This window comes from Pseudochaenichthys georgianus, chromosome 4 (assembly GCF_902827115.2).
Source record: "Pseudochaenichthys georgianus chromosome 4, fPseGeo1.2, whole genome shotgun sequence".
Taxonomy (NCBI): Eukaryota; Metazoa; Chordata; class Actinopteri; order Perciformes; family Channichthyidae; genus Pseudochaenichthys; species Pseudochaenichthys georgianus.
This window is the reverse complement of record NC_047506.1, coordinates 8,396,027-8,423,956: the sequence shown is the minus strand read 5'-3', so window position 1 is coordinate 8,423,956 and position 27,930 is coordinate 8,396,027. Positions and strand designations below refer to the sequence as shown.

General features: G+C 41.2%; 2 protein-coding genes and 1 long non-coding RNA gene across 3 annotated transcripts in view; 2 read left to right on the top strand and 1 right to left on the bottom strand.

Moving 5' to 3' along the window:
- LOC117445117 (uncharacterized) overlaps nt 1-1,572 on the top strand; it is a 37,122-nt gene extending 35,550 nt beyond the window's left edge. The window contains exon 4 of the long non-coding RNA XR_004551934.2: nt 1,036-1,572. This is a non-coding gene — a long non-coding RNA (uncharacterized lncRNA). The remainder of the gene's footprint in view (nt 1-1,035) is intronic.
- A 9,034-nt stretch (nt 1,573-10,606) lies between these two features.
- Nucleotides 10,607-17,225, bottom strand: LOC117445794 (mitochondrial coenzyme A transporter SLC25A42-like). Its single transcript, XM_034081665.2, has 8 exons — nt 16,882-17,225; nt 16,363-16,510; nt 14,398-14,509; nt 14,123-14,148; nt 13,474-13,640; nt 13,013-13,129; nt 12,083-12,234; nt 10,607-11,950 (listed from the first exon to the last, which is right to left on the bottom strand). The coding sequence occupies exons 2-8, from the start codon at nt 16,447-16,449 to the stop codon at nt 11,625-11,627; spliced, it is 987 nt and encodes a 328-aa protein (XP_033937556.1). The 5' UTR covers nt 16,450-16,510; nt 16,882-17,225; the 3' UTR covers nt 10,607-11,624.
- Nucleotides 17,226-18,002: 777 nt separating this feature from the next.
- On the top strand, nt 18,003-27,930 carry mau2 (MAU2 sister chromatid cohesion factor). The gene is made up of 18 exons (XM_034081589.2): nt 18,003-18,268; nt 18,586-18,669; nt 18,863-18,958; nt 19,095-19,189; nt 19,691-19,718; nt 19,934-20,089; nt 20,306-20,452; nt 22,188-22,278; nt 22,409-22,512; nt 22,649-22,726; nt 24,300-24,365; nt 24,482-24,565; nt 25,154-25,203; nt 25,333-25,410; nt 25,508-25,619; nt 26,116-26,206; nt 26,366-26,493; nt 26,594-27,930. The coding sequence occupies exons 1-18, from the start codon at nt 18,035-18,037 to the stop codon at nt 26,666-26,668; spliced, it is 1,797 nt and encodes a 598-aa protein (XP_033937480.1). The 5' UTR covers nt 18,003-18,034; the 3' UTR covers nt 26,669-27,930.

Below are 27,930 nucleotides of genomic sequence, written 5' to 3'. Positions count from 1 at the left end.
ACAACACCACGATGTAGCTAGCTAACTCTGTGTTAGCTGCTTCCTCCGCTCTCCATGGCGACGCTGGAGTCTCCCCAGTCTCCCCTTTTTAACTCGTCGCTGAAAGATAATTAGATGGCCTTCTGAGACTCAGCATCTCTGCTGCTTCTCTCTGCGTCATGCACTGCGACCGTCCGGTTTTATGACCAAGCAGATCTCTCGCTCTCTCTGTGTGTGTGTGTGTGTGTGTGTGTGTGTGTGTGTGTGTGTGTGTGTGTGTGTGTGTGTGTGTGTGTGTGTGTGTGTGTGTGTGTGTGTGTGGTGTGTGTGTGGTGTGTGTGTGTGTGTGTGTGTGTGTGTGTGTGTGTGTGTGTGTGTGTGTGTGTGTGTGTGTGTGTGTGTGTGTGTGTGTGTGTGTGTGTGTGTGTGTGTGTTTCTGTCTGGATCCTAATCCCAAAGGTGATATTAGTCTGGTGGGGGGCAACCCATCCCCCCTCTGTGTGTGTGTGTGTGTGTGTGTGTGTGTGTGTGTGTGTGTGTGTGTGTGTGTGTGTGTGTGTGTGTGTGTGTGTGTGTGTGTGTGTGTGTGTGTGTGTGTGTGTGTGTGTGTGTGTGTGTGTTTGTGCTGCAAACGTTGGGGTCAGCCAGGAAGCCCAGACAGGCTCTACCTAGACCTTTGACCCATGACTGTCTGCTAGCTCAGGGGTTATGCACAGCATTGATACAGACAGCTGATAGACGCACAAACAAACGCACAACCGTATCTGCACAAACCCAACGCCCCCCCCCCCCCCTCCTTGCAGTAAAAATGAACAGTTTGGTGTGTCTGGAAAGATGATGACACAGACAGCGTCATCCCAGCTGGCTGTATGCAGAGAGCATGATTAAGCACAAAGCTTCTGTTAAACGTACAGCTACATATGTCGACTCCCTGTATTTTAGTTTATGTGCTTTAAGAACACAGAGAATAAGAAGAATATTACGGAGATAATTGTGCCGTGTAAGGAGCCTTCTTTTCACTAATCACTGTCCTTTCCTTTGTTCATGTCTCCACAGATGCAGCCAGTCAGGAGTGCCAACATGGAGGGGAAAGCAGCGACAGTGACGAAGCACACATGCTGTCTGTAGCTCATTTCTCTGAGCATGTTTAGCCTGGCCACGTATGGGTAACGTGCAAGAACAGTCAGTTAGACACACATCAATAAAGTGACTTCAGTTTTCTAGTCGTCAGTCTTTGTGGATGTGGACAGGTAGGTTGGAGCCACTTCTAAAAGGTAAGTTTAAAAGATTGAATCGATGTAAGAGCTGTCTTAAGTGTTACATTGTGCTGCTCTGCAATATTTTTCAAAATTAGCTTCATTAGATATGAATTACTATATTTGAGAGCAATTTTAGGGCGAAGATTGGATGAGACCCCGAGGGGTCCTTCTTTCCAAACGTAGTCAAGTATTTGACTGGAAAATCGTTTGTCACGGTTGAATTACTTTCCTCCTTTCTGTGGGACATGATGTCCCCATACATAACTACACAATCGTATTCATACAATAATGAACTCGTTTATTTTATAATGATTGCAGAATCCCAAAAGTGTTGCCATGATATATATTTTCAATAAAGTTGAACAATTTGAAATGAAAGTTTGTCGAAGTTGTTTTTTTCTCTTCAATTCAATTATTGTTTCTATGCATGTCAGTAATGTTTATTTTCTTGCTGAGAATATATAAGCTGAAAGAAAACGTTATATGATCTGATTATGATATCCTATCTTTTTCTTCTTGTCAATCAAATAAAAAAAAGATACAAAAACTGAATTAGCGAATACAAACAAGAATGAAGTGTGTGTCCAAAGCCTGATCCATCTTATCCCTCTGTGCTTTTTAACCTTGACGTTTTCCTGTATAACAATGAGGCACTGTTCTGGTATATACTTTAAACACTCCTTTTCAAATATGTATTATTTGCTTCTGATATAGTCCCAGACATATCCTTTATTTTCCTGTTTTAATGACGTTTGCTACAGTAAAAACTTCAGAAGATTCATATTTGTTTGAGCTTTTTAAAGAATATGAAACTGTATTTGTGACGTCTCTTGAGGGAAATGAACTCGGGCTGAGATTAAGGTGCAAATAAGAAGGAGCCGACTAGATCATCAACAAACTGGTTTTATTGACTGCAGAATATTACCAGGCGCTGCTGCCTCATATCCAACACTCCTCTAAGATGTGGCATGAGAAGCTATATGTTCCCTTGGATTACTCTGATTATTCCAGCAGTGGCTGAAGGGCTGGAAGGGGAACAGTTAAACCTAGTGGCCTAAATCTGTGGTGTCAATTAGGTGCCTTTGTGTGTGAGCAGCAGGGGTGTCGAAGCGAGTTGCTGGAGCTGAAGGAAACTCTGAACAATGATACACATTCATAACCACACACACACACACACACATTCTGGTCCTATGTTTTGTGGGGATCACACCTCCTTTTGTTTTCCCCCCAACAGCCAGTAGAGGCGAGGCCCCAGTGTGCTCCACTGCTCTGGCTGAAATGGGCTGCCCCCCCCCCAACCTCACCCTCCACTCTCACCCAACAACACTGTTCCCTCTCTCGCTCCGGGTTCCCAAACCCTCGGCCTCCCCCTGACTTGTCCTGACCTGAAATTAGGGCCAGGCAAGCCTCCATGGCCAGGCCAGCATAAAAGGTGTGTGTGTGTGTGTGCACGTGTGTGCGTGCGCGCCATGGCCCTGAAAGAAAGTAGGAGATTATCCCATTCTGTGTGTCCAGTCACCAGTGCAGTATTGACCATGGTGGGCCACCCAGGGAGCGTCCAGCCAGCCGTGAGATGGCCTGATATACACGCTTACTGGCCATGCTAGATTCCCCCACTAACACCAGGGAGAAGGCCAAACTCTACAGGCTGTCCACAGACACTGGAGTCTGTGCACGGTGTGACCCACCCTCCACACACAAGCACACACACATCTGAGCGTAGCCTCTGTACAGTGAAAGGCATTGCCATCAGGTCGTTTTCTGTGTCCTGTGAGGCGAGGCGGAGGTCATTGGGAAGGTGGAAAACCTCTTTAATGGTGGGAATGATACCATCACACCTATAGATAGAGTTACGGATCATGTCACATACACTCTGGATACAGTGTTTGACAGCGAGGCCTGCTCCCTCCTGATGTCAAATGTGGAGACCAGCGTGAAACATTTGTGTTAAAAGATATAATTACTTGTTAGTCTTTTTAAAGACTTTACACATCTATATTTATTCTTGAGTTATGTTATGTTTGATATATCCGTATAACATTATTTTGTTAGGAAAAATGTAATCCATTTATTTACTGTACTTGTGCAAATTTGATATAGAAAAGGAGTAAATAAAATACATTATTATTTAAGATGTTATTGTAGAAGGGTAATCTTGTTTTCCAGAGTGTCTTACACTTAATAACACCGCTTAATAAAACAACATTTAAGTGGAAGGAGAAACTGAAAGTTAAATGAAACATTCAGACAAACTAAAACAGACTACATCAAAAATGTATATGTTTAAATAAACCATTAAAAGGCCACACATTAGGATAGATGTTTGTTTATGTCACGGACAATGTACAATTAATCTTAAGGAGAGTTAACAAACATACAAATACGTAATCAACACAGCTTCTCAGGGTTTATTACTACACTGGTTTGTAAAAGCTGACCTTAACAAACCCTCAGGGGTCATCTAATTGTCTTTTAATTACTCAGATGTTTGTTTGTGGACGGAGTCTCTAACATGGTCCGTTAACAACACAAAGGCCTTACACAGCAGGACAATGCTGCACAAAGCTCGCCTGCAGTGGAAACAACTAAGAGCATTAAAAGGGAGGGTGTGTGTCTTTTTACTGCATGGAAACCGCAATTAAGGAGAGATGAAGATAATGTAGTTTTATTTATATTGAATTGTTTTTTTGCTTTACAATGACGAGCTAAAGTGTTGGAATAAAACCACAGGCTCTCATTTAAAATGAGTAATCTTTTTTAATTGTATTATATCAAAGTTAGATCATTTATATTGTGTTATTCCTGTGATGTAAAGAATAAAATATCTTCCTTTAATGTCGGTCTTTTTTGAGCATCCACACCCATCTATTCCTATTGGTTACATGTGCATATCACACAAACCGCACAGGAACCAGAGGGAGATTATATTCATTAGAAGAAGAAACAAATCAACCAAGCACACAGAATTATTCCACGATAATCAAAATGTGGTCATTAGTTTTGATGAATAAAAACCAATGTGTTTAAATTGCCCTTTTGTCATATTAGTCAAAAATAACTATGACTATATTTTAGAAATGATGCAATTATATGTTTTACAATTTAGACTGTAATGTACTCCAAAATAGAGTACATTTCTATTTCCCGAGTGTGTTAATTAAATAGCATCTTAACTGTCCATCATAACACAGAAAGAGCCGACTATGAGGAGTGTATTCGGCCCTCAGGATTAAAATGACTTTTATAATGGCATCATCTATGCACTAACACAACAAATATACAATTCTGATTAACAAGAGTACATTAAATCTACTATGATATAAAGCACCCATTGACACAACATGGTCCAGTGATAATTATATATCTATATATAGACATATATAAATTGTTCATTTATATACTCACAATAAGCTTAAATCACTATTATATTCGAGCAAAACGAGTGTAGCCAGAGCACTTTCATAAAAAAGTAGAACAATGAGTGCCTGCCCCCAATGAACACTTATAAAAGGGTGCATGATGATCAAGCGGAGTGCAAACATCTGTGTTTTTACATCGCTCAAGGTATTTCATGTAAAATAATGTTTTCCTTCTAATGCATCAGTATCCAAGGAATTCAAGTTAGAGTTCAGCTGTGGCCCTTCCCAGCATGCAACATTTGATTCTTATGTAAGCGTTCTAATTTCAGACCCCAATGACTGTTCTCACAATCACGTGTAATGAGAGGCTGACTTTAGAGACACGTTGATGTGATGTGTGATGTTCAAGCGTAGCAAAGCAACGATATAAGAAAAACAGACGGTGGACACTCCACAGTTTCAGATTGTGAGTTTTCATTGTGATGTATTTGAAATGTAAAGCTAATACAAATCTATTAGTGCTGTATTTTATTCAGAACTTTCTCTCATTCTCAAAAGCTCGCTGTATCTGCGTTTGTCTCTCTTTGTGTGTGTGTGTGTGTGTGTGTGTGTGTGTGTGTGTGTGTGTGTGTGTGTGTGTGTGTGTGTGTGTGTGTGTGTGTGTGTGTGTGTGTGTGTGTGTGTGTGTGTGTGTGTGTGTGTGTGTGTGTGTGTGTGGTGTGTGTGTGTGTGTGTGTGTGTGTGTGTGTGTGTGTGTGTGTGTGTGTGTGTGTGTGTGTGTGTGTGTGTGTGTGTGTGTGTGTGTGTGTGTGTGTGTGTGTGTGTGTGTGTGTGTGTGTGTGTGTGTGTGTGTGTGGTCTAGCATTACTATACTTGTGGGGACCTACATCTGTTTACATAGTCACGTGTGGGGACTGGCTTCCCTTATGGGGACAAAATGGAGGTCCCCATGAGGGGAATCATTAATTTTAGGGTGAAGACTTGGTTAAGGTTAAGGTTAAGGGTAAGGGTTAGGCATGTGTTGGTTATGGTTAAGGTTAGGATAAGTCTCCAGGAAATGCATTTAAGTCAATGCAATGTCCCCTGAAGTGATGTATACATGGTGTGTGTGTGTGTGTGTGTGTGTGTGTGTGTGTGTGTGTGTGTGTGTGTGTGTGTGTGTGTGTGTGTGTGTGTGTGTGTGTGTGTGTGTGTGTGTGTGTGTGTGTCTGTGTGTGTGTGTGTGTGTGTGTGAGTGTGTGTGTGTGTGTGTGTGTGTGTGTGTGTGTGTGTGTGTGTGTGTGTGTGTGTGTGTGTGTTTCCCTGAACTTGGTAACCCCACAGAGACCTCCTAAAATCTGTAGGCTCAGCCCAGGGTGCACCCAGAGGAGCAAGGTTTTGGGGGGGGGGGCGGTTGCCAAACAGGGGGTTATGTTGGAGTCAGGACATGGAGGGTGGGGGCTGCTTTAAAAAGTCAGAGAACTTGGAGCCTAGTTTGTCATGCTGACTGCAGAGATGCTTTTGAATGTGGACACAGGGAGCAGAAGGTTCACAGGACCCCGGCCATTCTCATGCAAAGTCTGTCAGAGCCTTCTTCCCCCCCCCCCCCCCCCCCCCACCCCCACGTTTAGTCCTGCAGGAGAAATACATACATGTATGCACTGAGGCCTCGGGAGGGTGCCCCTTTCTTTATGTGTCTGCAAACATGTGAAAATGGTAGTTAGCTAATAGATCAATTTAGCATTAATCATCTCTCTTTTGTAGTTGAGTGTATTTTTAATGCACGGCCCTTGCTTTGTAAAGACATATTAACAAATACAAACATTTGTAGAAGCCCGAAAGGACAATGACTTACAAAATAAGATTGCTGAGATTACAATTCATCAATAACGCTGTCTGTTTAAAGCATGCATGTCCAAGGGGCTATATTTTAGACAAAACATTACATATTTTAAACAAACAAACACCATATTTTCAATTTGAAACAATATGAATTGAAATCCCTTCCTGGAACGTAAATATAACATTTTTATTCAGCAGCGTCAGACAATAGAAATACTATAGAATGGTGGAGCAGTCAGCTGCATGTACTCACTATATAATCATAATTAGTTATGAGAGCGCACTGCACCATAGCTCACATTAACACCCATCTTAACTTCCTATGACCTTGACACTACCTTGCCAGGCATTGGCATAGCACTGACCTCATTTCCACACTGATTATGAACAGTCATTTTGTACTGCATGTTCCAACAAACACACATTCTATTAACATTTCTATTTTTGCATCTCTATTAAATCCCATCTCCCTAGTTACTATTCCTGCTTGCTGCTTCGTCTCCACCTCTCATCTGTTTCACCTGATCCAGAGATCGGGGGAAGCTACATTTCATTTAGTGTTGAATCTGTTCAAATGCCAAGTGGTGAAAATGTCAGCTGCAGCACACACACACACACACACACACACACACACACACACACACACACACACACACACACACACACACACACACACACACACACACACACACACACACACACACACACACACACACACACACACACACACACACACACACCTATACATGTACTCTCTTTAAATGCAAACACTGCATGCAAATGAATGTGTCACCCCCTCCAGGCTGGGAAGAGTGAGGGCCAGCGCAGAGTGTGTGTGTGTGTGTGTGTGTGTGTGTGTGTGTGTGTGTGTGTGTGTGTGTGTGTGTGTGTGTGTGTGTGTGTGTGTGTGTGTGTGTGTGTGTGTGTGTGTGTGTGTGTGTGTGTGTGTGTGTGTGTGTGTGTGTGTGTGTGTGTGTGTGTGTGTGTGTGTGTGTGTGTGTGTGTGTGTGGGTGTGTGTGTGTGTGTGTGTGTGTGTGTGTGTGTGTGTGTGTGTGTGTGTGTGTGTGTGTGTGTGTGTGTGTGTGTGTGTGTGGGTGGGTGTGTGTGTGTGTGTGTGTGTGTGTGTGTGAACGTGTGTGTGTGTGAAAGTGTGTGTGTTTGTGCCCCCTCATCTGCACTTGGAGCAGCTTTCGGAGCCCGTATTTGATTGAGTGAAGGCCAACGCAGCCTGAACACTCCCTCTAATGGAAGAGTGGAGCCCAGCAGCTCAGTAATGCACTGACCCCAGAGCTTTTACACTGCTGCCAGCCGATAAGTGGCAATATGCTGGATCTTATAAAATTAACAAGACTGAGCTATGGGGAGATGGAGCTCCGAGGTTGTATAGTGGGAGAGGATGACGTTCATAAAGCACTTGTAAATATCAGCATGCATGCACGGAGGCATTATAGCTGCTCTTGAGTGAGTTTTATAGTCGCAGCAGTGTGATTTGGTCTTTTTTCACACATTTCTTGGCTTTTCCAAGGCGACTTTACGGGACACGTTTATGTTTGATAAAATGTCTCTCAAGGCTTTTTAAATGCCGGTGAATTTATGCCATGGAACCAGGTGGTGGAGAAGCTAACACGTAGCCGGCCTTCAAAGTGAACTGGATCCCAGCCAGTGTGGCCTTCGCTGCATGGGCACCACAGGGGTGTGAACGTGTGCATCTGCATATGTTTACTATGCATTCCCTCCTCAGCTTCCTGTGGTGGGGCATGCACAGTATAAGCTCAAAGTCAAACAGCATCTACGCCTGGTTATGAATCTATTGTGTTGAGGTAAAGAGGGCCTCCTCTGAACATAGCAGAACATTTTAAAGCCATGAAATACAAGGACATAATGTGACAGCCGCAGCCTCTGTCTCAACACATCCCAATCTGATTTAGTTGTGAGAAAGCCTTTATTCCTGTGTGCCTCCCAGTGTAACCTTGTCACCTTTCTCATGCAGGCTGTGTGTGTGTGTGTGTGTGTGTGTGTGTGTGTGTGTGTGTGTGTGTGTGTGTGTGTGTGTGTGTGTGTGTGTGTGTGTGTGTGTGTGTGTGTGTGTGTGTGTGTGTGTGTGTGTGTGTGTGTGTGTGTGTGTGTGTGTGTGTGTGTGTGTGTGTGTGTTTGCGGTACGGCTGTATTTGTGAGCATTTTCGTCCTGTATATGTGCATTTTTGTGTGTGAGCAGCTATTGTCTGCCAGTGCTCCAGCAGGGGCTTCAAAGTGAATTATTCATGCGAGATTTGAATACATGCAAATGGTTCACTCCCCTCTCCTGGCACAGATCCAGGTTACCTATGGCAACGGCGCCTTCAAGAAGCATCTTTCCTCCTCCTCCTCCTCCTCCTCCTCCTGCTTCTCTCAGGCACACGCCCTCCGACCATGTTATCCACCCAGTATTGTTTCGACAGTTGCAATACCAGGCTGGGTGGCTGTACACTGTGGGGTGGCAGGATATCCCATAATTCACAGTCAAGGTCATAGAGACAGGAAAGGAGGAGGGATGGAGGATGGACAGATGGAAGGAGGGCAGAGTCTCTCCATCCTCGGACGTGAGAAGTTGGGGAGACGGCTCTGAGCAGCTGCTGAAGACAGGAAGCGGTTTCAGGTGGTTAATGATCACCAATGCGACAGAGCGGGCACACACTCACCTGATATTCAGATGTTGTCACAGCTCATGCGCACTGACCGGTGCAGCAAAATAGGACGAGCACGGAAAATATGATTACTTTTGAATGCAGCATACCGTTTTACAAATGTATTTGTATTCATTTTAAACATTATTCAGAAATGCCACTAATAAATACAAATGTTTGACCTGTGTGGTTTTGAGTAATGTTTCATAGAAAATAAGATCATTTTGATATCAGGATTTTTTTACGTGTGTGGTGACCTCGGTCTTGTTTTATTTAATGGAAGTGTAAAAATGCTATTTATTTACATGATGTGATTACAAATGTTAATAAATGTGTTGCTGAAAAAGGTTTCATAATTGGTAGTTATTTCTGGGTATTTTGTTGAATTTGTTACTAGTTTTTATTTATTTATTTATTTTTTATCAATTGCTTTTTAACAGATATATAAAAAATACAAATCAAATATTTTCTAATGATGGTTCAAGAGCTTTAATTAAATTTTAAAGATTCAGTTCTTTAGTTAAAACTTATATTAAAACATAATTTTGACATCAAGCATCTGTGTAAAAAACTAAAATGTGAATTCAACCCAATAAATAAATAAATAAATGATGTAAGCAATGTATTGTGTGTAATTAGTGTGTGCATGGTTTGCAGTATACATTTCATATGTAGTGTAAATAACATGATAGATTGTGAAGCTTGATTAAGAGATTTGTTTCTCAGAATTGTTCAAATTAAATAAAACAAAGAAAAGTTCAATAACAGTAAGAGTGTCTCAGAGAGCAGAGGGCAGGTCAAGTTCAGGCCATGAGGAGATCGGAGCCTAACTAACCTCCATGATGGTCCTCGTGCACAGAGAGCAGAGACTCAATGCTGCCATCTACTGACAGAGAGTGGACGCACGCACGCACGCACACACACACACACACACACACACACACACACACACACACACACACACACACACACACTCTCTTTCTCTCTCCGATCCAATATATATGTTAAAGATTATATATAAGATATTTAATATAATAATTTTCTCATTTAAATCCAACTACAATTTCACATTCTTAGAGGGGAACATTGCGCAATACACTAACAAAACATCGTTCATTTATTGGTAATGTGTTTAGACCACATTTTTACATAAAAAAGAAACGACAAATAGGTACTTGTGGGTTATCTGTCGCCATTTTTTAATAGCGGGTAGCTGGCTCCTCCACCCATGAACTTCTTAATTTCTCAAAATAACAAACCTTAATCCTATTCTGCAGTGATGGGTCATTTACAGAGTCGGAAAAAAGTGCGTATTTAGAGTCTGAAAAAAAACAGGTAACCCACAAGTACCGAAACACGTAAGATTGTTGGGCTGTCAGTAAAAACCATAGACTGTATATATAAAGGTGAAAACCAGAGTTTTTTCCTGATTCCAATCTAAGACACGTCTTTCTGTGGTGTTGCTGGTGGTGTGAGCTTTGCACATGGCACCCTCAAGTGGACAGAAGAAAGCATTGCTCAGAGTTGTGGATGGATACTTTATTGAAGGGTCAGTTTGACATGAGCCTGTAAACGTACATCTTTGGAAATACTGTCTCTTTAAAATGTACATAGCAGTGGAAGCAAATGAACTCCTTATTCACATTAAATGCATGCCTTTGTTCAGTGCTTTGGCAGATTTTTCAGGCAAGCAACGCTTTACAGTCAAAGCACAACAAAGCACAACAACGGGGACACAGTACACAACTGACATCCTAATAGTAATCACATAGAAATCTGTTATATATTTATGTATCATATGATTAGCCACCACTGATTGTAATACTACACCTCCTCCTCCGTGGTGGATGGACGGACAGTGAAACCGTGCAGTCCTGCTGACATGATCACCAACTTTCTCAATCTCAATTCAACACACAGATGCGCCATCATAAAATTGAAATCTTAAGAAAAAGATATTGCATTATCTCCTTTCATTAAAAAAAAAAATCAACCCCTGCACGATTAGACTATTTAAAAATAATCAAAGAAAAACAAAGCAACTTCATTAAAATAAAAATAAAATGTCCCCTTAAATTAATTAAAAGCAATGCAATTCATTCCAAACACGTTCTCTCTGTTGATTCTGCCGGATTAATTTGAAAGAACATTTTAGGTTGAATAAAGTGCAAGCATTATCTTTTAAACACAACACAAACAAGTGCTCCATAACCTCCAAGAACAAAATGTTTATTTGTCTACTGTTCACTTGTTATTTACTTTAGCCACAATGATGGCAACGTGGGATCAATAACGATTTAAAGACAATTCATTTTGCCTCCTCACCCTCTCTGTCAGTGAATCCTGTTTACCAGAGTGTGAGAAACTGTGTTCCTCCGTGCATCTCCTGTCCACTCTTCCCCTCCTCTGACACTGTGAAGGGAAAAGGAGTGTGCAGCAGGCCTAGCTCTGACTGTGCACAAACATATTAATACCATGTGAGAGAGTTGAACGGCTCCCTGACATCCGTCTTCGCTTGTTCCTCGTCCTTGTTTGAAATGATTCAGTGAGCAGAGAAGCCTATCTGGTGCATTTTGAGCAGGAGGTCGTTTGTGATGTCAAATGTGGAGAGGCTAATCCCCACGGCAATGGGCCCTTTAAGCCAGTTCATGCTCAGGCCTTTATATAGCCCACGTATGACTCCCTCCTGTGTTACGATCGCACGCATAGTCCCCAGGACTGTGGCGTACGCTGACCCGGTGACGCCGGCCGTCTGCATGCGGCGACGCACCACATCCAGTGGGTACGAGGCAGATTGACCAATGAGGCCTGCGCAGGCACCGAAAGCCAGGCGCTCATGGGGGTGTGGCTGCGGTCGCTTGGTCTTTTCTAAAGTGAGAGAAAACACAAAACAATAAGAGATAAGATATGAATGACACCTTATTGTATTCAACTCAATATGTAAAATGGCACTTTAATGACATGAATGTAGACATTATAAAATAACAAACGTATCAGTACCTGCGTGTATCTTCTTGAGGGTTTCGAAGGTGTAGAATGTGATCCCTGCATATGGAATGACACCCATGATAGTGGGAGTGAAGCCTCTGTAAAGGGTCCTGATACCCTCCTCTTGGGAGATCCGCATGAAGACATGCATGATGTTGCTGTACCTGTCCAAAGAAAAAGGGTCAGCAAAGAGCTTATATACCAGACTCTACCATTTAACATAACACATTGTATTGTAATAAATACAGAGGTGGGAAGTAGCGAAGTACAAATACTTTGCTGCTGTACTTAAGTACATTTTTCTGGTATCAGTACTTTACTCCACTACTTATTTCTCTGACGACTTTTTACTTTTACTTCTTACATTTTTAACACAAATATCTGTACTTTCTACTTCTTACATTTTCAACACAGGTTTATTACTTTAGTTTGAATGTGTGTTTAGTGGCGTGATCATTATTATTTAGAGTCATTGCGTGCCTATTGATTTGAACACGATCAAACCATCATTTCCTGGTCTTCTCTAAAGAAGAGGGACCAATGAGAACTGTGTCATGTTTCCGTTGTTCAGCATCGAAACATTCATTAGCCAACAATAACATTATTGTTCTATTGATATAAAGGGAGGTCAGTTACTCTTTAAAACAGTTGGTAGTTATGGGTACTTTTTACTTAAGTACATTTCAAAGCCCATACTTCTTTACTTTTACTTGAGTAAAGAAGTTCATTCAGTACTTCTACTTTTACCAGAGTATTTTTAAACACGAGTATCTGTACTTCTACTTGAGTAAAGGATGTGTGTACTTTTGCCATCTCTGAATAAATGCAATGAACAGCAAAAGTCCATTTAATTGTAAAAGGCAAGACAACAATGGGACTAATACACACAAGGGTGAATCTGAGCAGATGTTGGATTGTAACAGACAGCGGATGGGTGCTTACATTTCTCGGGCTGTGACGGCCATCCTGGCTCGCACCATGTCTAAGGGATAGGTGAACATCACAGCAGTGGTGCCGGCCAGAGAGCCAGCCAGGAAGCGTGTGAAAGGAGGCAGAGCTCTGAAACAAACACAACAATCTGTAGTAAATAATAATAATAATAACAAATATACAAAAACAAACAGCAACCCACTGTTTCATCCCTACAACCACGCTGCTAACATTACTTAAAACATTTCTATTTTATCTCTAAATAAATAAACCATTTCTATTGAAAGGCATTATTTTTACATTGGTCATGTACTTATTTAAATTGTATAACATGGTGATTGCCTCTTTATTTATATTGTATTGTTGCATTTCACCTCACAATGCTTTTGCTGTTGTAACAATGTACATTTCTGTGCTGTAGAACAAAATAAAACAGGATTTCTGATTTTCATTCTGACAATGTCTCTACTCACTGGCCCTGGTAGCCGTAGTAGCCCCCCAGTAGTCTTTTGTACTGGTCGTGGGAGGTGAACTGGATGGCAGCGTAGGGCATGACCCTGATCATGGTGGCAGAGTTCCCCCTCCACAGGCTGAGCAGCCCGCCCTTCATGTAGGAGCAGCAGATGAACCTGAACGCCTCCTGCAGGGAGTGGATATGTCGTGTCAGGAGCTGAGATACATTCCCTTCATGTTTTCCACATCTAACAATCATGATCATCTTAATATGTTTAAGGTGCGAAATCAAGTGTTGTCTTTAATAATTAATGCGCATGCGAGGGTGAGCGTGGTTGTAACGTGGCATAACAAATAATATGAGAGCTTAGACGGATGAAGGGATGTTTTTTCTATTGATCTTTAAGAATAAACAAATCATTTAATAATTGTTTATTATAAAAAACATATTGATTCCTAAAATTCCTACTTGTTTGTTTTTGTTTTCTTGGTTTTTCAGTCAAAAAAAATACACAAATATTTAATTTAAAAATCGTATACATGTAAGGAATATTAATATGAGAAGCTGTACACACCAAATGTATTTTTATTAAGTACTGTTATTAAAAAATCCTGCATTATAACTCGGCCAGTGAAACTACATATTAAAAGATTCAAAGCTGAACTCACCTTAGCTGAGAATCTGTTGGAGGACACTGTGAAACAAAACAAGGAACACAGTGAACCTCAGGTTATAACACACTCTCCCAAGCAGGCTAACATCTACTAAGAGGATTAACAATGAGTTAAGAAGAGTTACAACAGTCAGTGAAAACTCTGGTGTGAACAGTAAAACAGTAGTTTCATTATCCTCAGAATGTAAGTCACTTGCATACACAGTAGCCCATATTCTGCACTAGATTCTGTATTTGGAAGGGAGCATTAGTGAGGAATGTTGTTCTGACCTTGGAAAATGATCTTGGTCCGATCCAGAGGTGCGATGACTGTTTTGGCAACAGCTCCAGCGAACGCCCCGCACAGCAGGGAGTCCACAGCCGTCCATCTGGAACTCAGGTCCTGTTTGGACACACAGACAAGTTTGCATCACATTGACATTATACTTATATTAACACTGACCCTTCAGATAACTCTATGCAACCTTACACTGGTTACTCTGTTAGTGGGGATAAGGAAAGTATGTTTAATCATGTATCTGTCATTATGTGGTTGTTTGACCCTCACAAAAATGTATCATACATTTCTTATCAGCACACACATTCCTGTGTGTATCCCTCAGCGAAGTTACTGCCACAATATCATGTGGATTAAAAGTTAGTGACACAACCCTTATGACATAATCGCACAAGATAAAACCAACCACTGCACTACTGAATCTGTGTGTGTGTGTGTGGGTGTGTATTTGTGTCCGTGACCATTTATTTTGCTGGAAGGGACAATTGAACCCAATAAAAAAATCCCACTAACTGATAAGAAGAGAATACACTGCAGCTCATCCAGAATGCAGCGGCTCGTCTGGTCTTCAACCTTCCTAAATCTTCCCACACCACTCCGCTCCTCCGCTCCCTCCGCTGGCTTCCAGTAACTGCTAGAATTCACTTCAAGACACTGGTACTTGCGTACCATGCTGCGAATGGATCTGGCCCTTCCTACATCCAGGACATGGTTAAACCGTACACCCCAGCGCGTGCACTACGCTCTGCTTCAGCCTGCACCCTCGCTGCGAGGGGGACCCAAGTTCCCATCAGCAAAAACACGTGGGTTTGCTATCCTGGCTCCAAAATGGTGGAATGAGCTCCCCATTGACATCAGGACGGCAGAAAGCTTACACACCTTCCGGCGCAGACTGAAAACGTATCTCTTTCGACTCCACCTCGAGCGATAGAATTACTAACAAAGAACTGCTAACAGAGCACTTATATACTAATAAAGGACTGGCTTATCTATAGCCAGTTGAGTAGCACTTGAAATGCTTGGCTCTATGAAACCTGATGTACTTATGATTCTGTTTTCTTCAAGGTTGTGTCTTCCTGGTCGAATGTACTTATTGTAAGTCGCTTTGGATAAAAGCGTCAGCTAAATGCAATATAATGTAATGTAAAAGAGCAGTTTGCACAAATAACAAACAAAACACAGCTCATGACCTGAGTACAGTTTGCATCTAATTTGTTTACATGTATAATTATGCTTTAACTATTACAGATTAGGATATATAATCAATTCCCTGCCTAGTTGCAAATACCTTTTGAGGTAAACGGCAGTTCACTTTCCATGACGTTTTGAAATGAAGGTGTATTTGAGCCCCTGATAAAGTCTTAAAATTGTAAGAGCTTAAGTTGTATTAATAGCAAAATGTTGATAAATGTGTCCTGCATAGCCCCTGACCTACCCTAACCTTGTGCTCCAAATAAATGAAACAGCTGTCATGATACCTCTTATTCAACACTATGCACAGTGCTGCTTTGTAAAGCAAGGCCAGCTTCAGATTATCTGGCACCTTCGGGCTATTTCGAGCAATGCACAGAGGAATGTCCTTCGGAAGTCTGTGTAGGCTCTACTACTGTATGTCCCAACAACAGCTCCATTACACAGAGAGGAGTCTCAGAGTCACACAGAATACATGTTTAAATATCCACCATAAAGGAATTACACCACAACAATTCATAGTAACTTCTAGAAAACATTGCCTTTTTAAATGAAATGAAATATTCTTTCAAAATTCGAGGTTAAACGTGTAACATTTAGCTATAATAGCTAACACAGACACCCTGACCGAATTTGACCAGGTGGTAAAGCTTTTGTAAACAAAGTCATTAATAGGCATAAATGTAGTGCATATCTACACATTCAAGCTGTTTAAACGTGTCACAACAAGTATATTCTCGTGAGAGTCATGGAGAAACAATGCTCACCAGTGCTTGGCCGGAGGGGGGCAGAGCCAGCACGGTGGCCTCGGACACGGGCAGAGGGCTCTGATGGTCGGTCACACTGTGGGCCATGGGTGCCCTTCACAGATCACCAAGGCTGTCGGACACTCGGTCACTCATTCAGGAAACCCCACTGCAGACGAATGTACATGAACAAATAAATAGGAGCAAAGAGAAAACACTTTTTATTTAACAACACAACAGCCCCGCCGTGGAGCACTCCCTCTCTCATGAAGTGAGGACGTGATTACACGCCTCACACAAACAGCCTTACAAAACCTCTGCTGGTTAATCATTTACTTTCCGTCACATAACACACCAATTTATATTTCTCAACCAAGATTTGGTCCACATGTCAGTTTCCTCAAACAAATAAGCGCAGAAAAAAAACAACCTCAAATAGATAATTTGCGAATGATAGTTGTAATAATGAATAAACATGCATACGCAGTAATGCAGTTAAATCTAGATGTTGATTGATGATAATATGCTCTATTTTGTTACCTTCGTGTTTAAAAGGACCCCTTGTTTACAATTCTACGATGTGATCTGTCGCCACTGTGCCCTGTAGATCCTTGCGCACATTTCTGTTCGCAGGAGGCTGGTCTGTCGCTCTCACAACTTGCAACTCTGCAGCTCTTTTCTCGTTATTGTTGTTGTTGTTGTTAACGTTTCGGAAGATGATTTTAAACGACAGGTGTCAAGCTGCAGCAGAGTGTGAGTCTATTTTTAGACGACGCCCGCGAAGAAATGCTGCAGCTGTCTGCGCACTAGATAAATGTGGGCTTTTCAAGGTCTTTAAAGAAAGAAACTGGGACCACGTACGCCAGTGTTGTGGACTGCATTACCCATCAGCAAGTCACGTTATTCGGAGGAAATCTCGCGAGTTTATCTTCAACATTGAGTTGCCAGTTTCGCTAATATATAACATTTAACGGTGTTCAAAGGTTGTTGCATTGATTAAATACTGCTGTTCATGCAGTGAGAACATTTTATTTTTAGAGCAGTTTCCACACAAACATAAACCACAGTCAAATGTAACTTAAATAAATACAACACATGCTTTGTAAACCGACAACATTAACTTAATTATCAATTTCAGAGGGTTAAATAATGACATTTACTTTAAATAAATACTTTAGATAGTATCAATATATTAAAGCCCCCAATGTATTTTTGAACATTTATTGTATGATAATGTAAAGGTACAGAGTATTATATTCAACCACTAATCAACCTTTTTTAATATAGCACCTTTCATCGAGACAGGCTGCCCTACAAGGCTTTACATAGCAAGGTTGAAACAACATGCAATTAAAACAAAAATAGAGAACAATATATAAATACTAGCAATATTGGAAATTACTTAAAACGTAAAAGTCAAATTAACACCAGGAATAACATAATGCTTAAAACTTGCCAAAAATGCAAATGTCATCACTCTAAATAAAAAAATAGATTAACAAGAAGTGTCTATCATTCTCTTGTAAAAATGCAGAGAACAATACCAATAATTACTGAAAATAATAAAAGTAAACAAAAGCAATATATTAGGGTTTAGTCGCTTTAGTCGCTTTGCGCGTGGGTTCTACATGACCAAACCTGGCAACCCGCGAGTGTGGCCATAGCGCTGAAAAACTTGTTGTTGTCGGGGAAAATGGCGTCAAACGTAGAGGCCCCGGAGCGCTGGTACCTCGCCCTGCTCGGCTTTGCTGAGCATTTCCGAACCTCCAGTCCGCCCAAAATCCGGCTCTGTGTGCACTGTCTACAGGCTGTGTTCCAGTTTAAGCCTCCACAGAGAATCGAGGCCCGAACACACCTTCAGCTGGGCTCGGTTCTCTACCACCACACCAAGAACAGCGAGCTGGCCCGGAGCCACCTGGAGAAAGCGGTGAGGGGGGTTTGATTCAGGAAAGAGCGGGGATGCAGCACAGACGGGGGGACGGGTGTAGGCCGCAGTCAGAGAAAACAGCGATCCGCGGAACATTTTAAATAGCTGTTAATCCAGGGGAGGTTATATATGTGTGGAGATAGACCTTTACGACTTTTTAGCAGCATTTTATTCAATCTACGGCCTTGGGTCGACCGCTTTCGCTCTTTTCCTGATCTTAGAAAAATAAGCCGCTCTATGGAATTATTATTGGTTTATAAAGAGAGCAAACGCCAACAAAATTAACCAGCTAACATTTTGCATTTATTCTATTGCAGTGGTTTATATCTCAACAAGTCCCTCAGTTTGAAGATGTCAAATTCGAAGCTGCCAGCATTTTGTCGGAACTCTTCTGCCAACAGGTAAGATCATTTTTGCTCATTTCATTTCATGTGAGGTAAAAGTAACATTAGCATGGCTGCATACATTCATCACTTCCTTACACTAAGTCAAATTGATATACGTCATATATATGGGATTTCCTGGTGGTGCATTCTGCGTAGGCTGCGTATTGTTATCTATTATTGATTATTGATCCTTTCAATGCATTTTCAGAATTTGGTGGACTCTGCAAAACCCCTCCTGCGCAAAGCCATCCAGATTTCACAACAAACACCATACTGGCACTGCAGATTGTTGTTCCAGTTGGCGGTATGTATACATGCAAAATAATAGAATAGTGGTTTTTCTGTGTGCTGCTTGAGCACACTTGTACTATTTATGTTTTAGTTAACTATTGCAAGAGTCCAGTAATAACAGGAATGCTCCTATTTGTTGCCTCTTTCAGCAACTTCATACACTGGAGAAAGACTTGGTGTCAGCATGTGACCTGCTGGGTGTTGGAGCTGAGTATGCCCGGGTGGTTGGGTCTGAATACACCAGGTAAATGTCCATACTATGTGAGCTCCATATTTAATGCGATAAGTGGTTAGAATATGGTGCCTCACATTTGATAAAGTTTACTATTAATATAGGCAGCTTAAAAACTCAATTATTAAAGAACAAGGGAGATTAAGTGTAATCTAATCAATTCCAAACCAAGAAATGGAAAACAGAAAACCATACAGAAATTGACACTAAATAACGGAAACATAATTTATATCAAATTGTACATCCTACATTTCAATATTTTTATATTTCAAACCCCTAATATGCATTGAGACAAAACATCTCTACATTTGCAATGCATTATTTCTTCAGTGAAAGTGTTGCTCTTTTGAAATAAGTACAACCCTCTCTCACAGTAGACATATTTCACCAGTTTCAAGTAGTTTAAATTGGTACAGCCTTGACCCTTGCTTCCAAAACAACTATGACAAAAAGTGTTTATCAATATTGGTTGATTGTAAAAGTCTTACTAAGTTGTTCTTTTTTCTTTTTCAGAGCATTGTTTCTCCTCAGTAAAGGAATGGTAAGTTGTCCAGTCCACTCTACTTTACTTTTTGATTGGTTTTTGTACTGGTAGTATAAACAAGGATTCTTTCCAACGCTACCCAAATATTTCTTACATGTATATTTTTCTGTACATGTATTATCAAACCAGCAGTAATACTGGCTGTTGTTTTTATTATGTGTCTTGAAAACAAAACAACAAAGAACCACTTATATATTTTCTTTATCTTCTAGTTGCTCCTAATGGAGAGGAAGCTTGGAGAGGTGCATCCTCTGCTCACACTGTGTGGAACCATTGTAGAAAACTGGCAGGGAAACCCCATCCAGAAGGAGTCCCTCAGGGTCTTCTTCCTGGTCCTACAGGTCACACACTACCTGGATGCTGGTCAGGTAAGGAAACTAGCTTGAACGTTTAAATTAAAGTGGAGCATGTTTTCATAGGGGTTTAAAAAACTGTTGACTAACACTCACTAAACTTGTTGATCAGCATGCATGCACACATTGATTGCATACAAGATAAAGGATGATAAGCCCATTATAACGTCAAGTCGTCTAAAACCACTCGAAGCTGCAATGTTATATATTGTCATGTCTCTGTCCCCTCAGGTGAAGAGTGTGAAGCCGTGTCTGAAGCAGCTGCAGCAGTGCATCCAGACCATTTCTACACTCCACGATGATGAGATTCTGCCCAGCAACCCAGCCGACCTGTTCCACTGGCTGCCGAAGGAGCACATGTGTGTCCTCGTCTATTTGGTAATGCCACTTCTCTTTCTTTGCCACATAAAAGTTGCGATCTCCGTAAACAACACCAGGGATGTCATTCATTTACCTGCTGTCAAAGTAGCAAAAATCTTTGAAAAAAACTACAACATTCATTACATTACATTATATTGCATTTAGCTGGCGCTTTTATCCAAAGTGACTTACAATAAGTGCGTTCGACCAACAAAATACAAACTTGAAGAAAACAGAATCATATAAGTACATCAGGTTTCATAGAGCAAAAACATTTCAAGTGCTACTCAACTTTATTAGTATATAAGTGCTTTGTTAATAGTTCTATCGCTCGAAGTGGAGTCGAAAGAGATGAGTTTTCAGTCTGCGCCGGAAGGTGTGTAAGCTATCTGCTGTCCTGATGTCAATGGGGAGCTCATTCCACCATTTTGGAGCCAGGATAGCAAACCCACGTGTTTTTGCTGATGGGAACTTGGGTCCCCCTCACAGCGAGGGTGCAGCGAGTCGTTTGGTTGATGCAGAGCGGAGTGCACGTGCTGGGGTGTATGGTTTAACCATGTCCTTGATGTAGGAAGGGCCAGATCCATTCGCAGCATGATACGCAAGTACCAGTGTCTTGAAGTGGATTCTAGCAGTTACCGGAAGCCAGTGGAGGGAGCGGAGGAGCGGAGTGGTGTGGGAACATTTAGGAAGGTTGAAGATCAGACGAGCCGCTGCATTCTGGATGAGCTGCAGAGGTCGGATGGCACATGCAGGTAGACCAGCCAGGAGGGAGTTGCAGTAGTCTAGGCGTGAGATGACGAGAGCCTGGACCAGAACCTGCGTCGCTTTCTGGGTCAGCTGGGGGCGTATCTTCCTGATGTTGTAAAGCGTGTATCTGCAGCAGCGGGTTGTAGCAGCTATGTTTGCAGTGAAGGACAGTTTGTTATCTAGGATCACACCCAGATTCCTTGCAGTCTGAGTCGGGGAAACAATAGAGGTGCCGATGTTGATTGTTAGGTCAAGAGTGGGACAATCTTTTCCCGGAAGGTAAAGCAGTTCAGTCTTGTCAAGGTTGAGCTTGAGGTGATGAGCAGACATCCACTGAGAGATGTCCGCTAGACAAGCAGAGATGCGTGCGACGACCTGGGTCTCTGAGCGGGGAAAGGACAGAATTAATTGGGTGTCGTCAGCGTAGCAGTGGTATGAAAAACCATGCGGGCTAATGACAGATCCGAGCGAGTTTGTGTACAGGGAGAAGAGGAGGGGACCAAGAACAGAGCCCTGAGGGACCCCTGTAGTTAATTGACAAGGGTCGGACTCCGACCCCCTCCAAGTAACCCTGTAGGTGCGGTCTTTGAGGTATGGGGTGATGAGGGAAAGTGCAGGGCCTGAAATTCCATGTTCTTGGAGAGTGCAAAGGAGGATCTGATGATTCACTGTGTCGAATGCAGCAGAAACATTCTTCAGCTTAACACACCAAACCTACCCTGCTTTTGATTGTGTTCTCCTCAATTGGAGGACCACAGTCGGGATCACAGTTTCTGCGGGAAGCATTTTTTAAAAACTTTTTTCATGTTCTATTACTATTTGTTATTGATAAAGGATGCACACTGTTTTGTTCACTGTTCATACTTCTGTAGAAGGCACTCATTAAACATAACTTTGATTGTTCAAAGCAGAATAACTGCTTTAATGTGAGGAAGAAGTGCATTACTGTATGTTTTATTTGATTCATTTGTGTCTAAAATGAACCCCTCCTCTCATTTTTCAGGTGACAGTCATGCACTCCATGCAAGCAGGCTATCTGGAGAAAGCTCAGAAGTACACAGACAAGGCTCTTATGCAACTAGAGAAACTAAAAAGTGAGTTTCCCAATGTGTTCCTGTGCTTCTCTAAAACGGATTTCATCAAGATTGATTACTATAATGTGGAACTGTGATCTTGCACCACTTCTTTTTTCTAAGCCGTTGAATGTTTACCTCCATATTTCAGTGTTGGACTGCAGCCCCATCCTCTCTACCTTTCAAGTTATTCTACTGGAGCACATCATCATGTGTAGACTTGTCACGGGCCACAAGGCAACTGCATTGCAAGAGGTAAACTGTCAATGTAGTCATGCTTGTGTTTTTATTTGCATTAAATATGCGGCAGTGTGAAAAAGATCCGGCCCAACAGCTCTGTTTGCAAACCTGAATGGGGTTGTGAAGGTGACTCTCTGTTGTGTTCCTCCAGATCTCGCAGGTGTGTCAGCTGTGCCAACAGTCCCCGAGGTTATTCACCAACCACGCTGCGCAGCTTCACACGCTACTAGTGAGTATTTCCGCCTTCAACCCTCGCAAACATTTGTGTGGGCCTCTGGGTTACTCTTGCCATCCAAAGACGAATTAGAAAGTTTCAGGTCATGCTCACAAATCGAAGTAACAAAAGTCACATTTAAACGGAAACGAGTGTGTTCCCTTTTAATACCCACTGAAAACAAATCCAGCCATTCTTAGTGTTAGACATTCTGTGTTACATAGGGGTGCAACAACTAATCGACTTAATCGATTAAAATCGATTACCAAATTAGTTGCCAACTAATTCAGTCGTCGATTCGTTGGTGACGTCATCACATGTATTTTACGCCCCGTTAAGCTCCAACGTTATTGGTCTTTTTATCGGTACTGGAGACATTTAAAAAATATATGTCATGTATTATTGCTACAAAAACATTATATCGCAGTCTTAGTGTCGCCAACTCGTTTCTAATATGCAAAAGGAAAACAAATGCGTCTATGATGTATTTTCGATCAGACGAGATCTCTCTCCCCCGTCTGTGTGCGAGGGGGCGCGGCAGTTTACACACACGCAGCTGCTACATGCAGCAACACACTGCGGAGAGAACGCGCTCCGGGGTGGTTAAACTTTACCCGTCTCGATGTGGACAATGCTCGATGCCAAAAGTGCAATAAGAGTTTAGCATGTCAGGGCGGTAACACGAGCAATTTGTCTCAACATTTAGCAAAAGTGCTCCACATCCAGACGGAGGAATGCACCAGGTTGGACTGTCTTTCTAGCAGCTCTGTAGCCGCGTCCACGAGTAACGTTTCCACGTCAGGTGTTATGTATGCTAGCAGCAACACACGGAGTTAACTACATTATACAAACATGGGTTAATGATTAGAGGTAACTGAGGTATTTATTTTGTTAAAGTTTCAGCTATTCTGTTTACAGTTCTGTCATCAGATTATTTAATATGATTTGTTAAAACACTGTTGTTTCTTTTGATGTGAAATATTATTTATTTAATTTAAATTAAAAGCTATGTTAGTTTTGTTCAAAATGTGTTTAGTTAATTTAATAATATATGTATTTTTGAATCAAGTATTCATCTTTATTGTCTTCATTGCTAGTTTCCACATGCCTAAAACAACCTCAAGCTAAATCTAAAAGTTGATGGCTAAATAAGAGTGTTTGAGAAATTGTGCAAGGCATACAGTAATAGTCCGAATAGTCGATTAATCGTTTCATTAATCGATAGATTAATCGATTATCGAATTAGTCGTTTGTTGCAGCCCTAGTGTTAATACATTGTTTTGGATTGATTGGGTCTTCTTTCGGGATTTACTGTTACAAATACCACATTTTTAAGGAGTTCAAACGTTTCTTAATAGAGGGATATATGAGGAAAATAGACAGGTAGCTGATGTTAGCGATAGCAAGAAAAAAAAAAATGTATACAGTTGTTTACATTTCAATTGAAAACATAAGTGAAAGTATGATAACTTTGGGGACCTTATATTCTAAAAAAGCAAAGAAATGTTGTCCAACTGTCACTTTATCCCTGTTTTTGTTGCAAACGAACATGTGTAATGGTCGATCTATTCCTCTTGTCGTACCCCAGGGTCTGTACTGTATCTCAGTGAACTGTATGGATAATGCAGAGGCACAGTTCACCACAGCTTTGCGGGTAAGTACACTTTGAATTAGCTGCCTCTCCTCAGATAATGTCACCAGTATCTTCTTTCTTTCTTTTCATCCGCTGCTGCCCTCTCCTCTTATCTCAAAGATTTGATTGTGTTTCAGCTCACCACACACCAGGAGCTGTGGACATACATTGTCACCAACTTGGCCAGTGTCTACATACGGGAAGGGAACCGACACCAAGAGGTCAGTGAAGTAATAACGGTCACCTCTGATTACAACAATGTAATGCAAAGAATCACTTGTAAATTATATAATTTCTTTAGGAATGGGAATTTATACGATTTTCGTGTATACTGTAAAAAGGTGTTAAAGTATGAAACTGTTGCATGCCTACCTTGACTGGGGCATGCAGCACGACTGATTCAGTGATCTGATTGATCTGAAACTCGATCCCCACCCCTAACCATGTTTGTGATTTGCATCTTTAAGTAGGCTGGCTTATAACAGATACTTATGTTGTTGTTGTTGTTGTTGTTGTTGTTGTTGTTGTTGTTGTATTATGATCGCCACAGAAAATTGCTGCAAGTAAAGCCAAATATACTATGTTTGATGTTGTAATGTAGAAAGGTTTGCCACTTCATAGTTTGTCCACTAGATGGTGCTGGTGAGGTCATTCTTCAGCTAAAATGTCAGGACCGTCCTTTGAAATGTATAAAATGCAAATGAATGTATGATCCTTGTCTTCTCCTTCGATCCCAGTGGAGACAAACCATTACATCCTAATTATTATTTGCCGTTTAAAACGTATTCCCTCTTTTGTATATTTTTCAGCTGTACAGCCTCCTAGAGAGAATAAACCCAGACCATAACTTCCCAGTAAGGTAAGAGACGGAAGATGCTTTCTAGTTGATGTGTACATATAACACTGCACAATACATTAAAGCAATGCATTTGTTCAATATTTTCTCTGGTAATTATATATTCCAACATTGTGTTTGTTTTGGATTCAGCTCCCACTGCCTCCGTGCTGCAGCTTTCTACATCAGGGGACTGCTGTCCTTCTTTCAGGGACGCTACAACGAGGCCAAGTATGTCAAATCTGAAATGTTTTCATGCAAAAACAGCTTCCAATCACCCCTGTCCCTTTTTTACACATTTAAACATGTACATATGATTGTGTTGCAGGCGCTTCCTAAGGGAAACCCTGAAGATGTCTAATGCTGAGGATCTGAACAGACTGACCGCCTGCTCCCTGGTTCTGCTGGGCCACATCTTCTACGTCCTGGGCAACCACAGAGTAAGGCTCATAACAACAAAAGCAGTTTGCGTTATGATTGCACACAAACTGATTTTTTATCCAGCTCTAATTTGGCTATAATCAACTCAAGTCATCAAACTGGAAACATTAGTCCTATCTCATTAAAATGTAATAACAAAGGACTAATGAATCCTTCTGAATCCATGCCTTATATCCCCCCTTGTGAGCTCACTAAATTAACCTTAAACAATGGTTAATGAGGCGTCTGTTGGTAAATACAGACATGCCCAGTAATCAACTTATTATTCGAGTTTAGGCTGAATGAGCCGTTGACTTAAGTAATTGCTGTTTCTACAAAAGCTTATTTCATGGTTCAGAGTTACTTTTGTGCAGATTATTTATCATTTTCGGAGCAAATGATTAATTGCGGAGGACAAACTAATGTTTTATGGTGTAAGCTCAGAGTATGAAAAAGTGAGGATTTTTGTGATTCCCACCCATTATGTTTTCTAAAAGGTTTCTCTTTTGTCTTTAGGAAAGCAACAACATGGTTGTGCCTGCCATGCAGCTGGCCAGCAAGATCCCTGACATGTCTGTTCAGCTCTGGTCCTCAGCGCTGTTGAAAGGTACATGCAGTCCTTTCCCTAATCCCTTTACCTTCGTAGGATTGGTATCTGTTAAAAAAGATTTTTGCAGGTTTTTACTGTGAGAATATTTCACATTTGAAGGTCTCTTGTAACAAGCTGTGTTTGAAGGGAGAAATTCACCATGTGTTGTGCTTGCAGACTTGAACAAGGCCCTCGGGAACAACATGGATGCCCATGAAGCAGCGCAGATGCACCAGAACTTCTCCCAGCAGCTGCTGCAGGACCACATCGCTGCCTGCAGCCTCCCCGAGCACAACCTCATCAGTGTATGTGAAACAGATTCACGAGCCTCCTAAAGATAACATGCCATATGATTCATTAGGATTTGTAGTGCTGATATTAAAAGTATTTTTCTGTGTGTTTCAGTGGACTGATGGCCCTCCTCCTGTCCAGATCCAAGCTCAGAACGGACCGACCACCAGCCTTGCAAGCCTGCTATGAGAAACCTTCTGTCTCACATGTGTCTGTAGCTGGTACATTATCACGAGCAGCAGATTGATGCCTAACAACCTGCCATCAGACCACTGCAGCTGAGATCTGAGAGGACAGGTTATAGCAGGTCACAGAGTTCAGGCCTATACTTTATTAGCTTCTCACGATTGCTTCCTGATTGTCTGCTATCCCTTCTTTATTTGTTGTAAAGCAGTTACAACTTCTGTTGTACATGTATTTCACACTTCTTGACGGCATGGATGCAGGGCAGGTGTGGGCTCTTGATCAGAGTGGTGGAGGACACACAGCGATGGAGGAAGAGCTTCTTCGCCTCAGATAAAGAGAAGCCTTCGCTACGTTTGCCAGGTTTCTTTTTCCATTTGTTGGAAAGAGAAGAGGGTAGATAGAGGGCAGTAAAGAAATGTAGAAGAAATTAATTTATTCATGTTGATATTTTTGTACCTGTTGGTAAATATTTTACACCTTGCCTTTTTTGTATGGATCCTTTTTGTTTTTTTTCATGCATGGAAGTAACTGATTTGGACTCCCTGTACAATAGTTTTTGACCTGGGTTGCTAACAATACATTTTGTTTTGGTTGATTTTTTTTTGTTGCACAAAATCCATAGTAGGAAGAATAGTGACCTCTTGTAATATATTTTCACACAATACTCAATTGAAAGGTATCACGATATAAATTGGCAGTGTACATTGTATTAGGATGGTGCACAATTCACTGTGTGCAGTTCCTTTTTGGACCAGAATATGCCTCCAATGTTTAAATATTTCTAGTTTTATATCATTTGGTGGCTTGGGGTTGCCACAAACCCTTTAAAGCAACACATTTACCAGATTTTTTTTTGAACTTCCATATTATACGATTTCCCTGTTGTATTCATTTTTACAAATCAGGTTTAGCCTTTTGGAGCTTGCGGTATTCTTCAGATATTCAAAAAAGCAAATTTATTTTATTTTGTTATATTTTAATTTGTCTTGATAGTTCTACTAAATGGTTTCTTTACAGTATGTTTGTATAGATTTGCCACTCGTTGAACCTTTATTGTACAGTGACATTTTATAAAGTCAATTTAGTAAAGTGTGATATGTATTTTTAGCTATCCTATGTAGAAATCTGGATGCTTGGTATTTGAGGTACTCTGTAAGAACACAGTTTAGCTTGATTACTAGCCATATTCTATCCAATGCATATGTTTTTAATGCTTACATTGTTTTCAATAATTTTCCAATAAAAATAAGATTGAAAATGTGTAA